This window comes from Oncorhynchus masou, chromosome 22 (genome assembly GCF_036934945.1).
Source record: "Oncorhynchus masou masou isolate Uvic2021 chromosome 22, UVic_Omas_1.1, whole genome shotgun sequence".
Taxonomy (NCBI): Eukaryota; Metazoa; Chordata; class Actinopteri; order Salmoniformes; family Salmonidae; genus Oncorhynchus; species Oncorhynchus masou.
Genome location: NC_088233.1, coordinates 44974146 through 45001878, shown reverse-complemented (window position 1 = coordinate 45001878; position 27733 = coordinate 44974146). Strand labels below are relative to the sequence as shown.

Below are 27733 nucleotides of genomic sequence, written 5' to 3'. Positions count from 1 at the left end.
TAGCTCCTCCCTCATAAGTAACCAACACCAGTCCCTGCCCAGCTCCACGCGCAACCTCTCAGTATACTGCATTCATGTTACAAAATCCACTGGGAAATAGGGCTAGACCATTTCATAGTTCGGGATATTTTGGCATCCTCGTTATATTCTAACATCAGAACATTTAAAGACGACAGGCAACATCTTTTTTAATGGAAATGAATTTCGTTCGGAAAGCCCTACCCTTCAATTGAATAGTATTTGTATATTTCTCCATGACCCCTATCTTCATTAGAATGGTTGTTCCTTTACACTGCCATGTTGGATGGATGTATCGATGTTGCAGCTGGAGTTCCGAATGAAAGTTTAGAATTTGCATTCTGCAAAGATTGGGGTTCCCACCGTTTAGTCATGGAGGTTGTTATCCAACAACCAGGATCCTGAAATATTTCATTTTGCAGACCTCTACCTTAGAAACAACGTCATGAGATGATCCGGTTGCAGGCCATGGCGACCAAAGGCTGCACCAATTTGATGTAATGTTCAACAGTAAAACAGTTAATTTTGTTTATTGAGAAGTTATTTACGAACATGAATAGCCATTCTCAGCAGCGGCGGGTTGGAAATATTGGCTCCATACTCCTCACCCCGCAAGAGAACGAATGCCTATTCAACTACCTGGGCAGGAAATGCAATGTAAGTTGTCTTGTTTACGACCATGCCACGCTCTCAAGTTCAAGTGCAATTTGTCTACCTGCACCGTTGCAAAATAACGTGTTAGGCTAAATGTTAGTTATGTAGGCTAACGTTAGGAAATAACCTGGCTGTAGGCCGATAAGACGCATGACAGCTCAGCATCTTTTTCCATGGCTTTGCTGGAACGATGTTTGGATAAGCAGAACTGTTTGCCTGTCAGATGGATATGCTGTCAAGAAATTGGCTTGGAAATATAACGTGTGCCTCTGGAGTATTAGTGGTTTTCGCCTGGCTTGGCTGTAAACAGTAATCATTAATAAACATGACCGATAGTGTTGACCTAAGTTAAGGTTGAACGCTACGATGTGTGACATAAAATGGACAACTTAACGTTACTCAACCAACTGATGCACTGCAGTCTGTCTGGCATGTTTGCACGTCAGTATTTGTTTTTATTTGATAACGATCGCTGTCAAATCTGTGTTTGCAAAATGGAATATGTTCAGAACATGCATATAATCCTTGCTTTGTCCCATTGTTTACACGAGCCATTGTTTACACCGATAACACAGGCTCGTTGCGGGAAGAAGCAACTATTTCCCCAATGCTAAAGGCTAAGAAGGTAGTTGTGCCCTTTACAAAAAAAAGATTGCTGTGGGATTGCAGTATAACTGCAGTCGGAGGGCAGTATTCTGCAAATACTGCATCCAAAAATATTTGACTGTAGTTACTGCACTTTTACCACAATTGTTTTTGTAAGGGTGAAAGTCAAATCAGTTTATTATTGAGAAGCTGCATTAGATTACAATAGGTGTCAAATGGCAGCCCAGTGGAACGACTACTATAGCCTACAGTACACTGTCTAAATACATAACATATCGCCATTTACCGTACGTCAAAGCTGAGTTTCTAGTAAGACAGCCATAGCTTGATGTGTGTTCTATTTTATCTCTTAACATTTTTCCTACCATGGAGATTGAGAACATACTGATCTGGGTTGACTTATGCCCCTATCTGTGTTCTGTGCACATATCGGTATACAGTACACTTTCAGACTGCAAACCTTCTCAATTAAACTACAAAGTAGCCTATTCCTACCTGGCAGGATGATATCGTGATTATTTGCATCAATCCAGTGGCCATTTGTTTTGCAAATTCTGCAATCACATAAGCGCTATAGAAACATCGCTAACCAAACAATGGTCTCTGACTGGTTTGCACTTGAATTGAAGTGGTCTCCTGATGTGGTTTAACAGTGTTTCCCCTAGAGTCATTTAGCAGCTGCGGGCCACTGCTGCTAAATCATTGCCGCCACAAGCAATAAAAAACAAACATATACTGCCGTTCAAAAGTTTGGGGTCACTTAGTAATGTCCTTATTCCATGAAAACATACATGAAATTAGTTGCAAAATGAATAGGAAATATAGTCAAGATGTTGACAAAGTAATAAATAATGACTTTTAATTGAAATAATAATAGTCCTTAAAATTTGAGCTTTTGTCAAAGTATCCTCCATTTGCAGCAGTTACGACCTTTGGCATTTTAGTTGTCAATTAGTTGGGGTAATCTGAAGAGATTTCACCCCATGAAGCACCTCCCACAAGTTAAATTGGCTTGATGGGCACTTCTTATGTACCATACGGTCAAGCTGTGTTCTTTTGCCCATCTTAATCTTTTATTTTTATTGGCCAGTCTGAGATATGGCTTTTTCTTTGCAACTCTGCCTAGAAGGCCAGCATCCCGGGGTCGCCTCTTCACTGTTGACGTTGAGACTGTTGTTTTGTGGGTACTATTTGATGAAGCTGCCACTTGAGGACTTGTGAGGCATCTGTTTCTCAAACTAGACACTCTAATGTACTTGTCCTCTTGCTCAGTTGTGCACCAGGGCCTCCCACTCCTCTCTATTCTGGTTAAAGCCAGTTTGCACTGTTCTGTGAAGGGAATAGTAGACAGCGTTGTACAAGATCTTCAGTTTCTTGGCAATTTCTCGCATGGAATTGCCTTCATTTCTCAGAACAAGACTAGACTGACGAGTTTCAGAAGAAAGGTCTTTGTTTCTATCTGTAATCGAACCCACAAATGCTGATGCTCCAAATACTCAACTAGTCTGAAGGCCAGTTTTATTGCTTCTTTAATCAGGACACAGTTTTCAGCTGTGCTAACATAATTGCAAAAGTGTTTTCTAATGATCAATTAGCCCTTTAAAATGAAAAACTTGGATTAGCTAGCACCGTGCCATTGGAACACAGGAGTAATGGTTGCTGATAATGGGACTCTACGCCTATGTAGATATTCCATTAAAAATCTGCTGTTTCCAGCTACAATAGTAATTTACAACAGTAACAATGTCTACACTGTATTTCTGATCAAATTGGTGTTATTTTAATGAATAAAAAAATGTGCTTTTCTTTCAAAACAAAAACAAGGACATTTCTACATTATCCCAAATGTTTGTGTGTATTAGTACCAGTCAAAAATGTGGACACCTACTCATTCCAGGGAATGCATTTCATTTAACAGGTGTGCCTTGGTAAAAGTACATTTGTGGAATTTCTTTCCTTAATGCATTTGAGCCAATCAGTTGTGTTTTGACAACGTAGGAGTGGTATACAGAAGATAGCCCTATTTGGTAAAATACCAAGGCCATGTTATGGCAAGAAGAGCTTAAATGAGCAAAGAGAAAAGGCAGTCCATCATTACTTTAAGACATGAAGGTCAGTCAATTTGGAAAATGTCTACAACTTTGAAAGTTCCTTCAGGTGCAGTCGCCAAAAAACATGAAACTGTCTCTCATGAGGACCCCACAGGAAAGGAAGACCCAGAGTTACCTCCGCTGCAGAGGATAAGTTCATTAGAGTTTCTGGCTCAGAAATTGCAGCCCAAATAAATGCTTCACAGAGTTCAAGTAACAGACACATCTCAACTTCATCTGTTCAGAGGAGACTGTGTGAATCATGCTTTCATGGTTGAATTGCTGCAAAGAAACCACTCCTAAAGGACACCAATAATAAGAAGAGTCTTGCTTGGACAAAGAAACACGAGCAATGCTCATTAGACCTGTGGAAATCTGTCCTTTGTTCTGATGAGTCCACATTTGAGATTTTTGGTTCCAACTGCCGTGTCTTTGTGAGACGATGAACGGATGATCTCCACATGTGTAGTTCCCACCGTTGAGTATGGAGGAGGAGCTGTGATTGTGTTTTAGTGCTTTGCTGGTGACACTGTCTGATTTATTTAGAATTCAAGCACACTTAACCAGCATGGCTACCACAGCATTCTGCAGCGATACGCCATCCCATCTGGTTTGCGCTTAGTGGGACTATCGTTTGTTTTTCAACAGGACAATGACCCAACACATGTCCAGGCTGTGTAAGGTCTATTTGACAAAGGAGGAGAGTGATGGAGTGCTGCATCAGATGACCTGGCCTCCACAATCACCCGACATCAACCCAGTTGAGATGTTTGGGATGTGTTGGATCGCAGATTGAAGGAAAAGCAGCCGAAAAGTGCTCAGCATTAGGGGAACTCCTTCAAGACTGTTTGAAAAGCATTCCAGGTGAAGCTGGTTGATGGAATGCCAAAAGTGTGCAAATCTATCAAAAATGCACAGGGTGGCTGCTTTGAAGAATCTCATTAAATCAAAATATATTTTATATTTTAAACACTTTTTTTGATTTCTACATGATTCCATATGTGCTATTTCGTAGTTTTGATGTCTTTGCTTTTATTCTACAATGTAGAAAATAATGAAAATCCCTGGAGAGTGTGTGTGTGTATACTAGAGGTCGATTGATTACGATTTTTCAACACCGATACCTATTTATTGGAGGACCAAAGATAGCCGATACAGATTAATCGAACGATTTTGATATATATTTGTAATAATGACAATTACAACAATACTGAATGAACACTTTTATTTTAACTTAATACATAAATTAAATCAATTTAGCCTCAAATAAATATTGAAACATGTTCAATTTGGTTTAAATAATGCAAAACCACAATGTTAGAGAAGAAAGTAAAAGTGCAATATGTGCCATGTAAAAAAGCCAACGTTTAAGTTCCTTGCTCAGAACATGAGAACACATGAAAGCTGGTGGTTCCTTTTAACATGAGTCTTCAATATTCCCAGTTAAGAAGTTTTAGGTTGTAGTTATTATAGGACTATTTCTCTCTACCATTTGTATTTCATATACTTTTGACAATTGGATGTTCTTATAGGCACTATATTATTGCCAGCCTAATCTAAGCATTTTTTGTGGACTTAGAACATCTCTCTCTTTTTTTGAGAGTGGAAACCTGAGAACTGGAAAAACCAAGGGGGAAAACATAATTTTTTGGGGAAAAAATAAACGGAATCAGGCAAAAAAAATAAAACTACATTTTTGGGGTGTCCTAACTAATCAAATCCAATGTACTATGGTCTGGCTAGTGGCCTATGGTCTGGCCAGTGACCTTTCCTGTGTTATGATGAGGTGTGAGTTTGAGGAGAAAAGTGCTTCCTCATGTTCTTTCTCTCCTACCCGCAATAATAAATCACTGAAGAGGAAGCGAGCTAAAATGGTATTTCCTCTTCCTCATCTTGTTTTGTGATTGGCACAGGTCGCTCTGTGTCCTTGAAGCAAACAAAGCTTTAGATTGTGTGGCCATTGGCTATGTCTGTCATCATTCCCTATCAGATCTTCTCAGGCTGTATTATCTGCAAATGTTGTACTATGCTCTCGGGGCAAGTAATCAGTGTTTCCTGTTCGTGTATGTGGTCCTCTTCCTCTATATGGCCATCATTTACACATTTCCTCCTAGAGGCATTCCACTAGTTAAGGTAGTTTTGTGAAGACCGAAGATAATGTGCAATCCAATGCTGCACTTCTTAATCACATTTTATTATCAAAACATTTGACAAGCTCTTTGTCTCTGTATGTGTCACTATAGTGTTTTTACTTTGCTGTAACGCTCCCACACTCCCACCGTGAATTCGTCCTTAGACCCTGTGCTCAGCGGTGGTCCAGGTGTATGGGGCAGACAGGAGCTCATCCTGGATGAAGAGGTGCTGCGGAGTGGCCTGTCTGATCAAGGATAACCCTCTGAGGTCCTACTTCATCAGGGTCTTTGACATCAAGGTGAGTGAAGTAGATGAAGGACGGTTGAAGCTAGCCTAACACTGAGTCCCTTTCCTGAGGAATTCCCTCTGCTGCCAAAAGGCAGTTCACTAATTAATGTTATTTCTCTCTTTTCAGGAAGGGAAAACCATGTTTGAACAGGAGCTCTACAATAACTTCTCAATCAACAGCTCTAGGTCGTATTTCATTTCATTCGCAGGAGATGTAAGTATGATATCTCGCCACTTGAAAGCTTTTGGACCCCACAAGGACAGTGTCTTAAAAAAAAGACTGATCTCTCTTTACTCTCTTTATCTCCAGACCTGCCAGGTAGGCCTGAACTTCGCTAGCGAGGAAGAGGCCAAGCGATTTAGAGCCGCACTTAACGAGCTACTCGGCAGACGACAACGTAAAACGGGTAACTACAGTGGCTCCGTGTGCTCAGTCTACTCTACATCTGCTTTCTCACCACCTCAACCTTTCACCTTTTGGACAGAGGAAGGGGAAGAAGCTTCAATTTCTCTTCCTGCGCTACTACTAACAAGACCACAGGGCCTGATCCCAAGCCGATCCCTCTATTACCTGAGACCCATCTTGTAACTCAGATTTGCGAGGTGGTTCATTTGGGGTCAACAACGGTCTAGGAATTGTTATGGAATTGAGCCCTGTGTCAAATTTTTCCTACTGGTCGCTGTTGGAAACTCAGTGATATACAGTGTCTTCGGAAAGTATTCAGACTCCTTGACTTATTCCACATGTTACCTTACAGCCATAGTCTAACAAACCGAAATACCTTATTTACATAAGTATTTAGACCCTATGCTATGAGACTCGAAATTTAGCTCAGGTGCATTATTTTCCATTGATCATCCTTGAGATGTTTCGACAACTTGATTGGAGTCCACCTGTGGCAAATTCAATTGATTTGGAAAGGCACGCACCTGTCTATATAAAGGTCCCACAGTTGACAGTGCATGTCATAGCAAAAACCAAGCCATGACGTCGATGGTTTTGACCGTAGAGACAGGATTGTGTTGAGGCACATATCTGGGGAAGGGTACCAAAAAATGTCTGCAGCATTGAAGGTCCCCAAGAACACAGTTGCCTCCATTCTTAAATGGAAGAATTTTGTAACCACCAAGACTATTCCTAGAGCTTGCCGTCCGGCCAAACTGAGCAATCTGGGGGGAAGGGCCTTGGTCAGGGAGATGTACAAGAAGACGACGGTCACTCTGACAGATCTCTAGAGTTCCCCTGTGAAGATGGGAGAATCTTCCAGAAGGACAACCACTGAGGCCAGTGTAGCACTCCACCAATGAGGCCTTTATGGTAGTGGCCAGATGGAAACCACTCCTCAGTAAAAGGCACACGACAGCCTGCTTGGAGTTTGTCAAAAGGCACCTAAAGACTCTCAGACCATGAGAAATAATATTCTCTGGTATGATGAAACCAATATTGAACTCTTTGGCCTGAATGCGAACAGTCACATCTGGAGGAAACCTGGCACCATCCCTATGATGAATCATGGTAGTGGCAGCATGCTGTGGGGATGTTTTTCAGCGGCAGGGACTGGGAGATTAGTCAGGATCAAGGCAAAGATGAACCGTGCAAAGTACAGCGAGATCCTTGATGAAAACCTGCTCAGGATCTCAGACTGTGGTGAAGGTTCACCTTCCAACAGGACAACGACCCTAAGCACACAGCAAAGACAAAGCAGGAGTGGCTTCGGGACAAGTCTGTGAATGTCCTTGAGTGGCCCATCCAGAGCCCGGACTTGAACCCGATCGAACGTCTCTGTAGAGACCTGATTTACATTTACATTTAAGTCATTTAGCAGACGCTCTTATCCAGAGCGACTTACATATTGGTGAATTCACCTTCTGACATCCAGTGGAACAGCCACTTTACAATAGTGCATCTAAATCATTAAGGGGGGGTGGGGGGTGAGAAGGATTACTTATCCTATCCTAGGTATTCCTTGAAGAGGTGGGGTTTCAGGTGTCTCCGGAAGGTGGTGATTGACTCCGCTGTCCTGGCGTCGTGAGGGAGTTTGTTCCACCATTGGGGGGCCAGAGCAGCGAACAGTTTTGACTGGGCTGAGCGGGAACTGTACTTCCTCAATGGTAGGGAGGCGAGCAGGCCAGAGGTGGATGAACGCAGTGCCCTTGCTTGGGTGTAGGGCCTGATCAGAGCCTGGAGGTACTGCGGTGCCGTTCCCCTCACAGCTCCGTAGGCAAGCACCATGGTCTTGTAGCGGATGCGAGCTTCAACTGGAAGCCAGTGGAGAGAGCGGAGGAGCGGGGTGACGTGAGAGAACTTGGGAAGGTTGAACACCAGACGGGCTGCGGCGTTCTGGATGAGTTGTAGGGGTTTAATGGCACAGGCAGGGAGCCCAGCCAACAGCGAGTTGCAGTAATCCAGACGGGAGATGACAAGTGCCTGGATTAGGACCTGCGCCGCTTCCTGTGTGAGGCAGGGTCGTACTCTGCGGATGTTGTAGAGCATGAACCTACAGGAACGGGCCACCGCCATGATGTTGGTTGAGAACGACAGGGTGTTGTCCAGGATCACGCCAAGGTTCTTAGCGCTCTGGGAGGAGGACACAATGGAGTTGTCAACCGTGATGGCGAGATCATGGAACGGGCAGTCCTTCCCCGGGAGGAAGAGCAGCTCCGTCTTGCCGAGGTTCAGCTTGAGGTGGTGATCCGTCATCCACACTGATATGTCTGCCAGACATGCAGAGATGCGATTCGCCACCTGGTCATCAGAAGGGGGAAAGGAGAAGATTAATTGTGTGTCGTCTGCATAGCAATGATAGGAGAGACCATGTGAGGTTATGACAGAGCCAAGTGACTTGGTGTATAGCGAGAATAGGAGAGGGCCTAGAACAGAGCCCTGGGGGACACCAGTGGTGAGAGCGCGTGGCGAGGAGACAGATTCTCGCTACGCCACCTGGTAGGAGCGACCTGTCAGGTAGGACGCAATCCAAGCGTGGGCCGCGCCGGAGATGCCCAACTCGGAGAGGGTGGAGAGGAGGATCTGATGGTTCACAGTATCGAAGGCAGCCGATAGGTCTAGAAGGATGAGAGCAGAGGAGAGAGAGTTAGCTTTAGCAGTGCGGAGCGCCTCCGTGATGCAGAGAAGAGCAGTCTCAGTTGAATGACTAGTCTTGAAACCTGACTGATTTGGATCAAGAAGGTCATTCTGAGAGAGATAGCGGGAGAGCTGGCCAAGGACGGCACGTTCAAGAGTTTTGGAGAGAAAAGAAAGAAGGGATACTGGTCTGTAGTTGTTGACATCGGAGGGATCGAGTGTAGGTTTTTTCAGAAGGGGTGCAACTCTCGCTCTCTTGAAGACGGAAGGGACGTAGCCAGCGGTCAGGGATGAGTTGATGAGCGAGGTGAGGTAAGGGAGAAGGTCCCCGGAAATGGTCTGGAGAAGAGAGGAGGGGATAGGGTCGAGCGGGCAGGTTGTTGGGCGGCCGGCCGTCACAAGAAGCGAGATTTCATCTGGAGAGAGAGGGGAGAAAGAGGTCAGAGCACAGGGTAGGGCAGTGTGAGCAGAACCAGCGGTGTCGTTTGACTTAGCAAACGAGGATCGGATGTCGTCGACCTTCTTTTCAAAATGGTTGACGAAGTCATCTGCAGAGACGGAGGAGGGGGGGAGGGGGAGGAGGATTCAGGAGGGAGGAGAAGGTGGCAAAGAGCTTCCTAGGGTTAGAGGCAGATGCTTGGAATTTAGAGTGGTAGAAAGTGGCTTTAGCAGCAGAGACAGAGGAGGAAAATGTAGAGAGGAGGGAGTGAAAGGATGCCAGGTCCGCAGGGAGGCGAGTTTTCCTCCATTTCCGCTCGGCTGCCCGGAGCTCTGTTCTGTGAGCTCGCAATGAGTCATCGAGCCACGGAGCGGGAGGGGAGGACCGAGCCGGCCTGGAGGATAGGGGACATAGAGAGTCAAAGGATGCAGAAAGGGAAGAGAGGAGGGTTGAGGAGGCAGAATCAGGAGAAAGGTTGGAGAAGGTATGAGCAGAGGGAAGAGATGATAGGATGGAAGAGGAAAGAGTAGCGGGGGAGAGAGAGCGAAGGTTGGGACGGCACGATACCATCCGAGTAGGGGCAGTGTGGGAAGTGTTGGATGAGAGCGAGAGGGAAAAGGATACAAGGTAGTGGTCGGAGACTTGGAGGGGAGTTGCAATGAGGTTAGTGGAAGAACAGCATCTAGTAAAGATGAGGTCGAGCGTATTGCCTGCCTTGTGAGTAGGGGGGAAGGTGAGAGGGTGAGGTCAAAAGAGGAGAGGAGTGGAAAGAAGGAGGCAGAGAGGAATGAGTCAAAGGTAGACGTGGGGAGGTTAAAGTCGCCCAGGACTGTGAGAGGTGAGCCGTCCTCAGGAAAGGAGCTTATCAAGGCATCAAGCTCATTGATGAACTCTCCGAGGGAACCTGGAGGGCGATAAATGATAAGGATGTTAAGCTTGAAAGGGCTGGTAACTGTGACAGCATGGAATTCAAAGGAGGCGATAGATAGATGGGTAAGGGGAGAGAGAGAGAATGACCACTTGGGAGAGATGAGGATCCCGGTGCCACCACCCCGCTGACCAGAAGCTCTCGGGGTGTGCGAGAACACGTGGGCGGGCGAAGAGAGAGCAGTAGGAGTAGCAGTGTTATCTGTGGTGATCCATGTTTCCGTCAGTGCCAGGAAGTCGAGGGACTGGAGGGAGGCATAGGCTGAGATGAACTCTGCCTTGTTGGCCGCAGATCGGCAGTTCGAGGCTACCGGAGACCAGGAACTCCACGTGGGTCGTGCGCGCTGGGACCACCAGATTAGGGTGGCCGCGGCCACGCGGTGTGGAGCGTTTGTATGGTCTGTGCAGAGAGGAGAGAACAGGGATAGATAGACACATAGTTAACAGGGTACAGAAGAGGCTACGCTAATGCAAAGGAGATTGGAATGACAAGTGGACTACACGTCTCGAATGTTCAGAAAGTTAAGCTTACGTAGCAAGAATCTTATTGACTAAAATGATTGAAATGATACAGTACTGCTGGAGTAGGCTAGCTGGTAGTGGCTGCGATGTTGACACTACACTAATCAAGTCGTTCCGTCGAGTGTAATAGTTTCTACAGTGCTGCTATTCGGGGCTAGCTGGCTAGCTAGCAGGTTGATTGCGTTACGTTACTTTAAAAGAACGACAATAGCTGGCTAGCTAACCTAGAAAATCGCTCTAGGCTACACAATTGTCTTAGATACAAAGACGGCTATGTAGCTAGCTAGCTACGATCAAACAAAACAAACCGTTGTACTGTAATAGTTACTACAGTGCTGCTATTCGGGGGCTAGCTGGCTAGCTACGTTAGAAGAACGACAATAGCTGGCCAGCTAACCTAGAAAATCGCTCTAGACTACACAATTGTCTTAGATACAAAGACGGCTATGTAGCTGGCTAGCTACGATCAAACAAATCAAACCGTTGTACTGTAATGAAGTGAAATGAAAATGTGATACTACCTGTGGAGCGATGCGGAATGTTGACCGGGTAGTTGGAGTTCAATTCGGTAGAGGTTGGCTAGCTGTTGGCTAGCTAGCTGAGCAGCAACGCTCCCCATCCAGCCTGACTCCCCATCCAGCCTGACCGAGCTTGACAGAATCTGCAGAAGAATGGGAGAAACTCCCCAAATACAGATGTGGCAAGCTTTTAGCGCCATACGCGAGAACTCGAGACTGTATTCGCTGCCAAAGATGCTTCAACAAAGTACTGCGTAAAGAGTCTGAATACTTATGTAAATGTTTTTATTTTTAATAAATTAGCAAACACTTAAAAAAAAAACTCCCATTGTGTGTAGATTGAGGGGGGGTATAAGGACGTAATCAATTTTTGGATAAGGCTGTAACTTAACAAAATGTGGAAAAAGTCAAGGGGTCTAAATACTTTCCGAAGGCACGGTTTCTGTCTGTACAGTAAAAACAGAAGAGGGTCTTTCTGCGCTAAAGGCTGCAGTGGTGTTCCTCTCTGGCTTCTCTACATGTCTCTGTTTCTCTCTCCATGCCGGCCTTTGAAGTTTGCTGCTCTTGCTGTGAGGAGTGTGCTTTCAGATGTGGGGCAGGGAAGGGGTCTACTGTAATGGTATGGTAGGGACACTAGCTTTCATTCTGCACCAGTACTTCTTGTCTTTTTTTTGTGCATATTTTCTGAACTAGTGAAAATGCATCCTTCTCCTCCTTTGGCTCCCAGGATCTGAATGAAACTGGTATTTTCTCCAACCTGCGGTGGCTACCTTTCCGTGGCGTTCCATGGCATTTCCTTTTGTCCATCTGAATCTCGTAAACTCACTCTGAACACTTTCCAGACACTTTGCTTGTCCTTCAACACTTCCATCTACACTCTGTCGCTCTGATAGCTGTGCCAAAGCCCACTTGAATTGGCTGCGAAATTATAATTGTTCCCATTTTGTTTTGCAGAGAAAAGATGTGACCCTACAAATGGTATGTTGTCCATTCTTTGATTAGTAACAATTTGTATAGTCCAAATTTGACCTTCAACATGTTTTATTAAAACATAATCTTTGGTTATTTTACAATTTAAAAGTGTAGTTCTCCTATAATCAGTCAAGCGAAATCAAATGTATTGGTGTAGATGCATGTGTATACACACATCGCTGTGAGTTTAATTTAACATACTCTTTGAAGAGGTAGGGTTTCAGATGTTTTCGGGAAGATGGACAGGGACTCTGCTGTCCTAGCGTCAGGGGGAAGCTGGTTCCGCCATTGGGGTGCCAGAACAGAGAAGAGCTTTGACTGGGCTGATCGGGGGAGGGCCAAGAGGCCGATGGTGGCAGAATGGAGTGCTCGGGTTGGGTTGTAGGGTTTGAGCAGAGCCTGAAGGTAGGGAAGAGCAGTTCCCTTTACTGCTCCGTAGGCAAGCACTCTGGTTTTGTGGTGTCTCCGAGCTTCGACTGGAAGCCAGTGGATTGTGCAGAGGAGCGCGGTGACGTGTTCAACATTCCCAGGTTCTCCCAAAGCGGGCTGCGGCGTTCTGGATAAGGTGCAGGGGTATGATGGCACAAGCAGGGAGCCCAGCCAGTGTTTCAGTAGTCTAGACGGGAGATGACGAGTGCCTGGATTAGGACCTGCGCCGCTTTCTGTGTGAGGAAGGGTCATACTCTAAAGATGTTGCAGAGCATGAACCTGCAGGAGTGAGTCACCGCTGTTATGTTTTCAGAGAATGACCGGGTGTTGTCCAGGGTCAATCCATGGATCTTTGCACTCTGGGATGGGAACACCGTGGAGTTGTCAACCATGATGGAGAAGTCTTGAGGTCTTTGGCTTCCCTCCCCCAATTTGTTTTCCTTGTCATAATTCACTGTCATGCTGACAGTGTGTGCTTTAATATTTGTGATATTTAATCATTACATTTATGAGGATTCTGAACCCTAATATGGACTGGACAACCATTGACATTATCTGTCAATCATTGACTTTCATACAGCCAAAGACATGGTACCACTACAGGGATTTGTTGCACATTTTCCATTGAAAGCTTCCGGTGATGTACAATAATGAGGGTAAACATGTCTCATGGCGAAGGAGCTTTCAAAGTCCTCGTCGATAGCTGAGACTTCTAACATTTGTAGGAAATCCAGGGATTTGGTTGGGATTAGCTGTAGATTACTGATTTATGTCTGACCCATCTGCATATTGTGGAGATTAACATGGACTCGAGGAGCGTAATCAAATGCCGGGACAGGGGGAGGCTTGACCACACCATGTATTGAGAGTTTGTGTGACTAACTGGGGTTAAACCCGAATCATGTGCATGCCATAAGACTGTTATCCCGCTGAATTGAAGCCTAACCTAGGTCTCATGTAAGGTTATTCCTCATGCAAGAGTAGTTCACAGAACTACTGTAGCTCTGTTTGTTGGCCATTGCAGTTTCAATCAGAAGTCATTATTATTATAATGTTCCTAGACAACATCGTGTACGTTTTATAGCAGCCATGTTGGTGCCTCCTGGGTAATTCTTACCATTAACAGTCCAAAGAATTAGCAGAATGTTAAACCAAACAACAGATGATCAACAAGAGTATATGTGAATTGTCCAAGCATCAACATGGCTTCCAGCTCTAAAGTTGTCCAAAGCTCTTTTTTTCCCCTTTTCTTTAATATGACTGGGTTTGACTCAACTGATGTCACATAAGGAACAAACACACACAATGGGAGGACAAGCACTGTCTTTGAGCCAGTTTGATTCTGTCACCGTTTCTTTAGTTGTGCTGTGCTATTCCTTTGTGTAGCCACAGGCAGTCTGAGAGCCTCGCCAGTCGGTTGGTCTACCCAACACTATCATATGGATGGCACAAGGATGTATTGCACAACCTCTTTATCAAGCCTGTCTTTAACAGAGTCATTGGACAGTGAGTTGAATTTGGGAGACTGGTTGGGTCTGCTTGGGTGTCCAGTGCTGCTCGTGGATGGGCTTTATATGCTGTTGTCCTGCCCCTGTCCTTTTGAGGAGGAGAGAGCGGAGGAGGATGAAGAGGAAAAGGAGGGGGGTGTGGTGCTAGAGGAACTGAGGATTAAGAGCTGGTTTAAAGAGGTATTTAATGGTAGAGTTGTCGTCATGCAGAGTTCATGTCCGTCCCGCCCTTGTCCTTTTGAGGAAGAGGATGATGAAGAGGCAAATGAGGCGTGTGTGGTGCTAGAGCCGCCGAGGATTAAGAGCTGGCTGAGCGCGGTGTTTAACGGTAGGGTTGTCGTCAGTCAGAGTTCATGTCCATGATCCCATTTAAATTCTAGTGAATTAAGAAATTAATGCACATGACTTACATAATTGCATCAATGTTTTTCATAAATGTAAAAACTTTGAATTATAACTTTAATGGAATTTGTACTGACTTTGTTTGGCACATGCTGGTTTTCGGCTTCTACAGATGATATTCACTAAGGCCCTGGCATTTGTATAGACAATTGGTGCCCTCTTGTTTGTTGTCTGTACACTATTTTGAAATAGTGCTAAATACATCGAAAGACTGTTTTATTGTGTGTGGTCCTGCATTGTTTGCTGTCTTGCTCAGTCTTGAACTTTTTCCCTTGTTTCTATATATTTATATTTAAAAACATTTTAAAGATTGCAATATTGATGGACTTCAGAGACTATCATAGTCACAACACAGGCCAAGTTATACAGTTGTCTTTTTACTACCAGTCAAGTATGCAAACTAAATGTTACTTTTTTTTAAATTATTAATATTTAAAATGATCGTGTATGATCTGTCTGGCCTGTGTAATATAACTTGTCCAGTATGCTAAGAAGGACGACCTTTTGGATTGACTCCACCTCATTTCGGGAGAGAAACACTGCTTCTGAGCTTCCCAGCAGTGGTTCTGAGCTAGTTTTAGAAGCTTCTCATTTTCTTCCTCCATCTCTTCCTCCTTCTATAGGCCCGGCTCTCCCTATGGCCACAGTGGACATCAAGAACCCAGAGATTAACAATGTGCGCTTCCACAACTCTCAGCAGCAGCTTCCCCAGCCACACCACATCAACAACATGCTGCACAGCAGCCTCAGCAAGAAGGAGAAGAAAGTCAAGTGCAAGAGGAAGAAGCTCACCAAGGCAGACATAGGCACCCCCAGCAACTTCCAGTGAGTGGACCACACTTCCGTCGAGATTACACTTCAGACGGGTCTGTGTAGAGAGATGTAGTGCAGCGGGAGTTTTTCTGAATGTATGCTCTCTGAAGTTGTGTATCGTATTGAGCTTGTCACTCATGTTTGAGGGTGTTCTTTGTGTCTTGAGAACCTTTTCAATGGCTCAGTTGTGTTTGTCTGCATTCATAATTGCCCCTCTCTGTGTGTTTGTGTGTGTGTGCGCACAAGTGAGTGGACTTACATGAGTGTCTGCTTGCACGTGATTGTTGCAATGCACACCCACACACGTTTGTGAATCGGCTTGCTTGTGGGTACACGTGTATGTATGTTCTCATCCCCGTCTGTCTCTCTTCAGGCACATCGGCCATGTGGGCTGGGACCCAAACACAGGCTTCGATGTGAGTACCACACACACACACACCGGATCCTTCACGGGCACACAATGGTGACCTGTGTGGTCGACTCATGATTGACCCACACAATGGCCTCATTTGTATACAGCACATATTTATCATGCATTCAATGCCGTCATACAAGCCTCTCCTGCAACCCAGAATATTCCGGAAAATTGTTGGTCACTGTTTTGGGCAGCTATGCTTCAGTAGCGCAAGTCATAAGTCAGTTGATCCTCATAGAATGCCTGTGTTCCGCAGTTCATCAATCATCACCATCACATATGTTTGGGAGTGTTGCCCAAATCTCAATGTTTCTGCTCGGTCACCAAAAAAGTGTTTTTACCAATATTAGACCTAACAATTAGGCATCTGACAATCTTTGTCATGCCGTTCAGACAACTGTCAAAGAAGTTGGCTTAAGCACATATACCTCGATTCCGACCCGAGGTAAGCGCAAATGAATGGAACATTAGTTGATTTTCATTCATTTTCTCTCTATGCGTCTTCCTACCTTGAACAAAACTCTATACAGTCTAAACCCTGTCTAAGCCGGTGGGGGGGGTTCTACTAAGCTACCATATGGAATTGTTTTAAGGAGGTCATACAGTGCCTTGTAAAAGTATTCAACCCCCTTGGCGGTTTTCCTATTTTTCGCATTACAACCTGGAATTGAAATATATTTTTATTTGGATTGCATGTAATGGACATACACAAAATATTCTAAATTAAGTGAAGTGAAATGGAAAAAATGACTTGTTTCAAAAAATGTGAAAAAATAAAAAACAGAAAAGGGGTGCGCGCATATGTATTCACCCCCTTTGCTATGAAGCCCCTAAATACAGTCTGATGCAACCAATTACCCTCAGAAGTCACATAATTAGTCAGATTGCACACAGATGGACTTTATTTAAGTGTCACATGGTTCTATCCTGTTCTGAAAGGCCCCAGAGTCTGCAACAATACTAAGCAAGGGACACCACCAAGCAAGCAGCACCATGAAGACCATGGAGCTCTACAAACAGGTCAGGGACAAAGTTGTGGAGAAGTACAGATCAGGGTTGGGTAATACAAAAAAAATATCCAAAACTTTGAACATCCCACAGAGCCATTAAATCCATTATTAAAACATGGAAAGAATCTGGCACCGCAACAAACCTGCCAAGAGCGGGCCGCCCACCAAAACTCAAACCAGGCAAGGAGGGCATTTATCAGAGAGGCAACAAAGAGACCAAAGATAATCCCGAAGGAGCTGCAAAACTACACAGTAGAGATTGGAGTATCTGTCCATGGGACCACTTTAAGCCATACACTCCCAGGGCTGGGCTTCACGGAAGATTGTCCAGAAAAAAAGCCATTGATTAAAGAAAAAAGTAAGGAAACACATTTGGTGTTCACCAAAAGGCATGTGGGAGACTCCCCAAACATATGGAAGAAGGTACTCTGGTCAGATGAGACTAAAATTTAGCTTTTTGGCCATCAAGGAAAATGCTATGTCTGGCGCAAACCCAACACCTCACATCACCCAGAGAATACCATCCCCACAGTCAATCATGGTGATGGCAGCATCATGCTGTGGGGATGATTTTCATCGGCAGGGACTGGGAAACTGGTCAGAATTAAAGGAATGATGGATGGTGCAAAATACAGGGAAATTCTTGAGGGAAACCTGTTTCAGTCTTCCAGAGATTTGAGACTGGGATAGAGGTTCACCTTCCAGCAGGACAATGACCCTAAGCATACTGCTAAAGCAACACTTGAGTGGTTTAGGGGGAAACATTTAAATGTCTTGGAATGGCCTAGTCAAAGCCCATACCTCAATAATGCAATAACTGCAGTTATTCTGCAATCACTGTGTCCAAAATACCAGTTGACTGCAGTTACTTTTACTGCAGTTTCAAAAACTTGTTTTGTAAGGGTTGTCAAGGGCTGTTGGTCAAGAGATTTGTTTTTAGTCGTGGCACACGAGACATCTCCCTGACACCTCGTCTGTCACAGTGGACTAATACATTGCGGAGGCCGCAGGGATGGCACAGTCCATCACTCTAAGATGGGCACCGTCAATGTAAAGGTTCACTCTGTTGATCTACGTGCCTGGGTGGAATTAATATTTTTTGAGCAGTGGACACCATTTGGTAACTTCCCAATCACAAGGGGGCGATGGCAAAGTTTTAGATTTTTGTAACTCTTGCTAGTAGTGGCTAGCTAGCTTTAGCCTGGCTCAAAACATATAAGCTATCTATCATTTTTAGCTTCCCAAAGCTCCATGCGAAATAATAAGATTTATAATTAAAAAAATATATCCTGGGAAATATTTTTGGGACTTGCCGGTGTAACCTAAAACATTATGCCAGTTTGATATCCTGCTTGTGTAGTCATTCGATATCAAAAAAAAAAAAAATTGTCACAGAGAAAAAAACAGCTGGCTAGAGCAGGTTCTACTATTTCACAATTGCTTGGAATCACTAGTTATTTCTTCAAAATACCTTTTTGGGTTAATTCTTGTTGTTTGGTTTACTGTTTGAAAAGTCGCTGAGATTAACGATGCAAAGTCGTCTACTTTGATATATAGCCTATAAATCAAATCAAGGAACCAAGCGATGACACCACAGACAGAAGGGGTAAACCACACACGTGACTTGGTGACACTGGGCAAACAGCTGATCTCAATACATTTTTCTGTTCCCAAAACTAGAATCCGTTATACAAAAATAGTGCACTTAGTTTCATAAAGTTGATCAGTTCCCCTGTGAAGAAAGTTCCCCGTTGTTTAGAAAGAGTGCAAGGTCGAATTCAGTTTGCACTCCTCCTGCGCTTCACAGAGGAGGCTTTCCCTAACGGAAATATGCAAATACATGCTTGCTCGTGCTTGGCTTTGCCCACCTCTGCTTTTTCTGCCCATTATGCTTCATTTGCTTCCACTGTAAAAGACACAGATGAACTATCTGGGTTTAGTTATAAATATCTTTGACTCTGCCCCCATGGCTGCGGAAGGAATCATACAATGTATCCCAATTTTCAGATGGTGTAGAATACTGGAGAAGCCATCCCTTTTTTGATGAAAAACTATTTTGACGTACATTCCGTCTCCGTAGTGTGTGTGAATTTACTTTTAGGTGCTCCACGAGGGTATTTGCTTGGCACGCCAAGCAATTTGGTAAAATTGAGAAAATAAGTGCAATTGCATTTGTTTTGAAATTGCATTGGTTTTCCATAAATGGCTACTTCATTCGACCTGACACCGTTTAAGAGTAGGCTAGTGGTTAGAGCATTGTACTAATAACTGGAAGGTTGCAAGTTCAACCCCCCGAGCTGACAAGGTACAAATCTGTCGTTCTGCCCCTGAACAGGCAGTTAACCCACTTTTTCTAGGCCGTCATTGAAAATAAGAATTTGTTCTTAACTGACTTGCCTCGTTAAATAAAGGTAAAATAAAATACCAGTGTATATAGTAAAATACAATATACTGCCCAGCTGTAGCTTAGAGGCACAAGGCACGTCTCTTTCCAGAATGCGCTCTCTCCCGCCAATTCTTGTGCACTTGTTTCATAACGTTATTGTGTGAATTGTTTTCCCTTAGACTAACAATCAATCAATTCCCCCATTACATATCACTAGTAGTACATTTACTGTTAATTCCCATTTCTAATCTACAATAATTGTTTAGTTACGGTAATTTCTGATGATGCATTCAATATATTATTAGTCATTTACTGTTCTCGTTGTCGGAGTGGATAACCTTTTGTTACACTTGTGAGAAACACGTTTTGGTTTATTTCATTCCAGTGATGAGCCTTGTCAATTTATTCATTGTGGTTTGTTTCGAACACTCCTGTCAACGCTGAACACCTGTTTTACGCATAGATGTAGACCTAGGCTACCTGTGCCATGTAACTTCTCAAAGTAATGTAATAAAGCATGTTCGATGACCCCAGACGTGGGACAAGTACTGGATTGAGCAGAGCTTGTTTGACTGGTATGTTCTGGCGTCAGAGAATAGGACACCAAATCTCAACACAGATATGGCAAATAATGATCTTTATTTACTACACAATTTAATAAGACCGCATGCAGAAAATGCTAGGCAACCTACTAAATTCTTGTAGTCTCTCTAAGGGACAGATCACAATTTACTGATGGGGGAGGCTTTTTATTTTGGGGGTTTACATTTGCTATTTTGCATGTTTTACTATATAATTTCTTCCATTCTAGCTACATTTCCTCATCTATCTCCATGCGCCAAATACAGTGAGCTATAAAAGTATTGGGACAGTGACAATTTTTGTTGTTTTTTGGCTCTGTACTCATAGCACTTTGAAATTATACAATGACTGAGGTTAACGCGCAGACTGTCAGCTTTAACTTGATGGTATTTTAATCCATATCGGGTAAACCGTAGAAATCCATATTTCTAAAACGTAGAAATTACAGCACTTTTTGTATTAGTCCCCCCATTTTAGGAGAGCAAAAGTATTGGGACAAATTCACTTGTGTTAAAGTAGTCCAAGGTTAAGTATTTAGTCCCATATTCCTAGTACGCAATGACTACATCAAGCTTGTGACTACAGATTTGTTGGATGAATTTGCTGTTTGTTTCAGAGTATTTTGTACCCAATAGAAATTAATGGTAGATAATATATTGTGTCAACTTTTGGAGTCACATTTATTGTAAATTTTAAAAATGATGTGAATGCTACCATGATTACGGATAATCCTCAATGAATCGTGAATAATGATGAATGAGAACGTTAGAGGCATAAATACCCCCCCCCCCCCAAAAAAAAAAAAAAATAATAATATGCTAATATGCTAACCTCCCCTGTTGTTGTAATGGTGAGTAGTTAGCATGTCTTGGGGGTATGATATTTGGGGAAAGTGGAAAAAATAAGACGCACAATCTAAGTGACATAATAAATAAAATCCGCATCATAATCTATCAGTTTTGTTTTGCAAGGCCTATGTCTCAATCTACCACATCCACTTATGTTGGTTGGTCTTCCGCATCTGCGGTGGAAGGTGGCCGAGCTACAGCTGTGTTTGTCAGACCATGAGACATCCCGAAAACTGTTCTTCTCATGTAAAGGTTTTTAGCATCCGAACTGTTTCTCTTACAAACTAATATGACTCACAAACACAATGATCACGGGACTTGTCTGAAGGTAACCCGTACAAATTAATGGAAGTACGGAGGTAGTTTTGCGCCAACAAAAATATGGGGTTAAATGTGTCCAAAAAAACTAAATATTTCCTTAGCTTTCTTATCTCCTAGATAAAGAACAGACTCTTCAAAACCTTATTCCTTATTACATTTTTTACTGTCTTTTAGAGGTTAATATTAGTATCATAGTGGACAGCTAGGGCTATGCATGCAGTGCCCTGATGCATTTAGTGCTCAAATCTCCAGGAGCTGAACCTGAGGTGAACAACTATTGTTTTATGAAAGTAGACAAAAAACCAATAGGAAAAAATGTGTCTATAAAGTTTTGCATATGCTACATGTTTTTAAGGACGTGTGAATGTGGCTCATTTGGATAATACCTCTTGTTTATTGATGGCGCTGGCTTTGCCATGTCGGTTCTGAATGCATATGAATGTCCGGTAAATTTCTCAAATGTCAGGTAAATTAAAATTTTCCTGGTCACGTTGTCCCGTGCCAAATTTTCCTAAACTAAACCCTGAAATGTGCATGTTGTTTTTATGCAGCTTTTTGAATATTCACATGAAAATCTGTTGCCAATTGGATGGAAACCTATAAGACACCCTGAAGAATGGCAAGTGTACCAGTTCCAGTGTCACTTTGATTATGTCTGCACATCATGGTTCACCAGCAGCCCCAAACATCTAAAGAATAAGCTACAGACTGGGGTTTAATATTTTCCCGGTATTTTACAAATGTTCCATCCCAAGAATAATCACTTTGCTCAAACCAAACCAGAAGAGTCATTCTAAAGCATATGAATGTCTGGATTTGATTAGAGCTTCGATCTGCATGAAAATGCAATCATGATGCTACCTGAGCCTGATGAGCCATATATTGAATACATTTTATGAGCCCAAGCCCAATTGATTGTGTCGTTATCCAATACGTAGCCTAGGATACAGGCTACCGCACAACAGAAAAACATAAAAGCCCATAGGTGTATCTATGTTAAAAAAAAACAAGGTGTCGATTTATAATTTATAGATTTATAAATTTAGATGTGCATTCAGTCCTTTTATATTACTGTAGCATATGCAATCCAAGCTGTGCAGAGGCAGTTTAACAAATGGAAAGAGACTGTTACAAAACAGCAAAAAGTTTAATGACATTCAGAGATTGCCAAGCCTTTGATACTGGGTAGGGAAGGATCTGTTTTCTGTTTGTCTATTTATTGTGGTGTTAACGCAATCCATGCCAGTATGTTTTTTGTTTATTGGTTGTGTGGTGCATTGACACACAAACCTGTTGGTGGAAAATTATTTTGAGGGTAATTATGTTACATTTTTTACAGGACAAGGGGAAATATTTTGTATGTTTAAAAAAAAAAAAAATCTGTCCATAACCCTATCGGAAGTGCTACAATGACCCGAAGAAGATAACGATAGTGATAACGTGGTAAAAAGTGACACTTCACACACTCGTGAGATATACGGTTAAGGAGAACTGAACATCCAAGGTTCTACAACTACTTCACTGTAAACTGGGCCTAGCCCAATGAAACGCAATTGTACAAACATGCAAATTCACTGCACCCCAAGGGGCATAATAGCCTACACACTGTTCAGAGACCCATACCTGATAGTGAAGTCATAGAACATACCCGTTCTGTTTGCTCCACACAACCCACGCTGTGGATGCTGACTGATTTTAAAATATATACATATTTCTAAAAACATTTAAGACTAGGCCAATGAAAGAGGGCATAGACTACATTGAACATTTTAAATGTAACATTTAAAAACATCTCTCCTAGTTTACGGGGCCCCCTCATGGGTCTGGGCATGTGCATCACCGTTGGGGCGGTTGGAGGCAGACTGGCAGGCTAATCCACGGTGCACTGAATAGGCTACAATCTGGACAGGAACAACAACTCGGCTATATTCTGATTCAGGTTGATCGGCGTAGGTTTTGGTGTGATTAATTACGTAGGTTAGAGGAGCGCGCTACACTTGCAGCACGCTGTTTGAAAACACTGGGGAGATGGCTCGCACTCCTAGCAACCCCACTATCTTGTCTGGTTTCCCAAATTCCCACTTACTACCGTTTTTCGTCCTCGGCTGCCCTACCCAGCAGCAAACGACAACCTTCCCCCGTTCTGGTGAGTACAATGTGGATTCTTGCAAAGGCTACAAGCCCAACATTCATCTCAGCACAGCTCCCCTGCCAAGACCTGCCTGTCTGGCAAGCAGGTGCGAGCAATTAGTTTGCACTCAGAACAGCTTCAGTTCATCTGAGTGTGGACTCTTCAAGGTGTCGAAAGCATTCCACAGGGATGCTGGCCCATGTTGACTCCAAAGCTTTGCACAGTTGGGTCAAGTTGGCCGGATGTCCTTTCTTCATACATCCGGGAAACTGTTGAGCTTGAAAAAACCCAGCAGCGTTGCAGTTCTAGACACAAACCGGTATGCCCGTTCAAAAGCGCTTAAATCTTTTTTTGTCTTGCCCATTAAATCTCTGAATGGCACACGTACACAGTGTCTCAATGATCTCGAGGCTTACAAATCCTTCTTTAATATGTCTCCTGCCCTTCCTCTACACTCATTTGAAGTGGATTTAACTGGTCATCTTTCACCTGGTCAGTCTGTCATTGAAACAGCAGTTTGTACACTCAGTGTATAATATAAAAATTCCATTTAGCAGACACTGAATGCACAGCCAGGTCTGTAATGATTGGCGCCCTTTTCATAAAGATGATGAGCAAAAAATACTATAAAATGAATAATACAAATACTGAGCTATATTGTATGCTCAAAAAAATTGAAAATTATATTTTATACTAATACAATTACTTAGATATTTTGTTTAACAAGTAATACAAAACAGATATTGGTCAAATTTATTGGGGCTCTAGCACCCGCCCCTTGAGAGGATAATGACACAGCCTTTTTCAAGAAGGTTTTATGAAATTGGAGAACACGTTGGGAGGGTTATACCATTCCTCCCATACAGAATTTTTCCAAATCCTTGATATCCTTCGTCTGCTCTTGTGGCCTAACTCCTTAAATTCAAACCACAGGTTTTCAATGGGTTTCAAGTCCAGAGACTGAGATGGCCATTGCAAAATGTTGATTTTGTGTTCAATGTACCATTTCTTTGTGGAGTTTGTTGTGTGCTTGGGGTTATTGTTGTGTGCACCACCAGGTGCAATTCCCCTTTTAATCCACCAGGAGGCAGGATGGCACTTAGATTGACAAAGTCATTTGATTATTGTGTGCTCAAAATGAAATTTTCTGAGTTAAATGATATTGCCTTTGCATTTTTTAAAATTTTAGTCCATGGTTGTAAAGCGTCATTGTAGCCCTTTTGAAAAACACCACAGATACTAGCCTGTGTCTGTTTTTTGGATTGTCCTGACCAGGTCTTTCTCTCTGTCCCCCTTTCTCTGTCCAAGTTGAATAACCTGGACCCAGAGCTGAAGAACCTGTTTGACATGTGTGGCATCTCAGAGGCGCAACTCAAAGACAAGGAGACCTCCAAGGTCATCTACGACTTCATCGAAAAGAAAGGAGGGGTGGAGGCCGTCAAGAACGAGCTCCGTAGGCAAGGTGAGCTCACCTGAACCGTCCTCTGAGTTCCGTGTATCTCGAAGTATTAAGGATTCCACCCACTGTGGATGTGATGAACTTCCTTGTTGAGAATGCACTCCACTGGTAATGAGATGGGGCTTAATTATGTGTTATTTTTCCAGGGCCGTGCAGGTGGTGTGGTGGGTAACTGACTGTGTGTTTCCATAGAGTTGTGGTTAGTGTGTTTCTGCCTCAGGTGTTGACTGTGAGCTTTGACATGCTTGACCGGATAAAGCTAACTAGCTTGTGGTTTGTCTGAATTTTTAATTAACAGAGTTGAAAGGCTATAATGTAAAATGTTGCCAGAAGTGAATTTCTGAGCTCTTGAACGTTGAACGTACCAGAAGTCTAACTAATTTAAAAAAATCTTAATGGGGATCCAGGTATTCTACTGCTCGACTCAGAAAATCAAGCATGGATTGGAGAGTTGTTTTAATTTATAGCACTGTTTGATTTTGGATGTTAAATGCCACCGCTGTGCTGGGAGTTCTTTTGGCTGTGCATTGGAGTGCTTTGAAACAGAGTATCTGGATGACAGGGTTTGAATGACACATTAACTCTTGGGGGTAACCTATAATTGGAAACAACATTCATTTTCAGTGCTTATTAAGTGAAAGAACTGTGATTTGTATTGGGTCCGTGCAGTACTCTTGTGCACCCCAGTAATTTGAACCCTGCTGGATGGAATATTGCGACTCCTTAACGGACTTCTTTCTCTTTCCCTCTCTGTCCCACGCAGCCCCACCACCCCCTCCCTCTCGGGGAGGCCCACCTCCCCCTACCCCGCCCCACAGCTCGGGCCCAGCTCCCCCACCACCACCATTGCGAGGTGGCCGGGGTGCCCCGCCACCTCCACCCTCTCGGGCCCCCACCTCGGCCCCTCCCCCACCCCCGCCCTCCAGGCCTGGTGCCCTAGGAACCCCCCCTCCACCCCCGCCCCCCACCAGAGGAGGCCACCACCAGCCACCACCACCTCCTCCACCCTTGCATGCCAACACAGCACCCCAGGCCCCACCACCACCTCCCCCACCAGCACCACCACCCTCCAGTTGTGGAGCCCCTCCACCACCTCCTCCACCACCCCCACCTGGACCCCCGCCCCCTCCAGAGTTGGACTGTGGTGTGCCGTTGTCCCGCTCACCCCAGGGGGGTAAGTCGGCCCTGCTGGAGCAGATCCGTGGGGGCACCCAGCTGAAGAAGGTGGAGGCACCGGTCTCCAAACCACCGGCCACCACTGTGGGGCGCGACGCGCTGCTCGACCAGATACGGCAGGGCATCCAGCTCAAAACTGTAAGTGTACTATTTTTGCCTGTGTATGTTTCTGTGCATTTCCATGTTTGTAACTGTGTGTGTGTGTGTGTCAGGTACCAGACGGCCCAGACTCTGGCTCCCCTACACCAGCACCCTCGGCAGGCATAGTGGGGGCACTTATGGAAGTCATGCAGAAGAGGAGCAAAGCCATCCACTCTTCAGGTAGGTGCCCACTGTCAGTGTGATGGAAGTGATTCAGTTAATAGCACTCGCTTGAGGAATAACGTTGCCTGAGATCTGAGGACATACATTAGCTCCCTGAGTTAATGCCTAGGCTTTAATTTAACGTCCGAATAAAGTCTTGTGCCGAGCAGGCATTGGTGAGCAGTTGTCAAGACGCTGAATTCAAGTACTCATCTGAATTGTGTTATTGCCAGTTTCCCTCAAAATAAAGATGTACATCTATGCTTTGTTTACAAGTTTGTTTTGTCATTTCCTAGATGAAGATGATGATGATGACGAAGAGGATTTTGAAGATGATGACGAATGGGATGACTAGTTAAGTCTTTCCTCCCCCTCCACCTGAGCACAAATGACACTAAACTGATCCTAAAATCTTCCAAAACCTGACTAAAATTGTAATGTAAATGTTCTATGAATTTGGTGTATATTTATTTTTGCCTTTTTATTAATCTGTGCAATACCTTGTTCATTTAATCTGTAAAGTTTTTTTTCCACATACCCTCTGTAGAGTCTCTGTGAACACTTTCCTGGAACTCTGTCAAAGAACGCTCACATCGCCGTTAAAAGCATGACATCAATTATATAGTCTGTTATAAGGGCTCCCGAGTGGCGCAGCGGTCTAAGGAATTGCATCTCAGTGCTTGAGGCGTCACTACAGTCCCTGGTTCGATTCCAGGCTGTATCACAACCGGCCGTGATTGGGAGTCCCAAAGGGCGGCACACAATTGGCCCAGCGTCGTTAGGGTTTGGCCGGGATAGGCCGCCATTTTACATGAGAATTTGTTCTTAACTGACTTGCCTAGTTAAATAAATAGAAAAGTCATAACTGTTAATGGTAATAAGCTGAGATGCTTAGGCTGACTACCGCTGTATATGACCCTACAATGTATTATTACCACCAACGACACCTGGGGTCTGTTCAGGATGGTGCAATGTCACAGAACTTCCAGATATAAACACATTTTGTAATATTGATATGATTGTCTGTCCTCAAGAATAGTCTTATACATTTATCAGCTCTTTACATTACATTTGTCTCCAACGTTCTGAACATTTAGCCCGAAGGAGTAACACTGTACATTGCTGCTATGTCATGCTTATGACAGCCTAAAGACGCTCTATAACAGCAGGTTCAAGCAGTACGGTATCTGCTGGATTAACCATGTGCAATTTTATTTGGGATATATTTCATTGGTGCGTTACTATTAAATGTTACTGTATGTTCCCGTTGGTAAAGAAAGGGAGATAAGAAACAAACGGACGGGATCCTCATGTCGTTATTGTTGGTTGACGCAAGATAACACTATTTTCCTACCCTACTTTTTTGTACCTTTTTTGATTTTCTTAAGAGATCCTAGTTTAGCAAAGTTATTTTATGGAGTCCACTTATTAGAATTGTAAGCCACAATTGACTCAAATGTTTTCAATGCTAGTATGTTCACAGCTGGTGTCTTTGCACAATTTCAAAATTGAATTTATTATAAGAGTAACAATGCGGTGTCATAGTTGTGTTCCAACGATGTGCTTATTCACTGACGGTGAAGACAAAGATTCCCATGGGTAGGATCAGTGTATGCTTTTTGCCAGTCATTGACTCATGGAAGCTCTTAAAGCAGCTTCTGCGTCAAGAAACTTTTTATTGTAATCCACTCATGATTGACA

The 27733-nt window shown here is 43.6% G+C and overlaps 1 protein-coding gene across 2 annotated transcripts; it reads left to right on the top strand.

Annotated features, from left to right (window-relative positions):
• Nucleotides 1–82: 82 nt before the first annotated feature.
• LOC135509566 (actin nucleation-promoting factor WASL-like) lies at nt 83–27564 on the top strand. Of its 2 annotated transcripts, XM_064930327.1 has the most exons (11): nt 83–675; nt 5665–5799; nt 5917–6003; nt 6100–6196; nt 12232–12255; nt 15212–15413; nt 15775–15817; nt 24403–24556; nt 25317–25867; nt 25942–26050; nt 26329–27564. In XM_064930327.1, the coding sequence occupies exons 1-11, from the start codon at nt 571–573 to the stop codon at nt 26385–26387; spliced, it is 1566 nt and encodes a 521-aa protein (XP_064786399.1). In that variant the 5' UTR covers nt 83–570; the 3' UTR covers nt 26388–27564. The 2 variants fall into 2 exon arrangements, with proteins under 2 accessions (XP_064786399.1, XP_064786400.1); XM_064930328.1 differs by lacking the exon at nt 12232–12255.
• The last annotated feature ends 169 nt before the right edge of the window (nt 27565–27733 follow it).

Excerpts from the sequence above, each read along its gene's own strand:
- LOC135509566 (XM_064930327.1), top strand. The coding sequence starts at position 571 with ATGAATAGCCATTCTCAGCAGCGGCGGGTTGGAAATATTGGCTCCATA. Across the intron at positions 6,197-12,231 it reads CAGACGACAACGTAAAACGG|AGAAAAGATGTGACCCTACA; the intron begins GTAACTACAGTG and ends TTTGTTTTGCAG. Across the intron at positions 24,557-25,316 it reads GAACGAGCTCCGTAGGCAAG|CCCCACCACCCCCTCCCTCT; the intron begins GTGAGCTCACCT and ends TGTCCCACGCAG.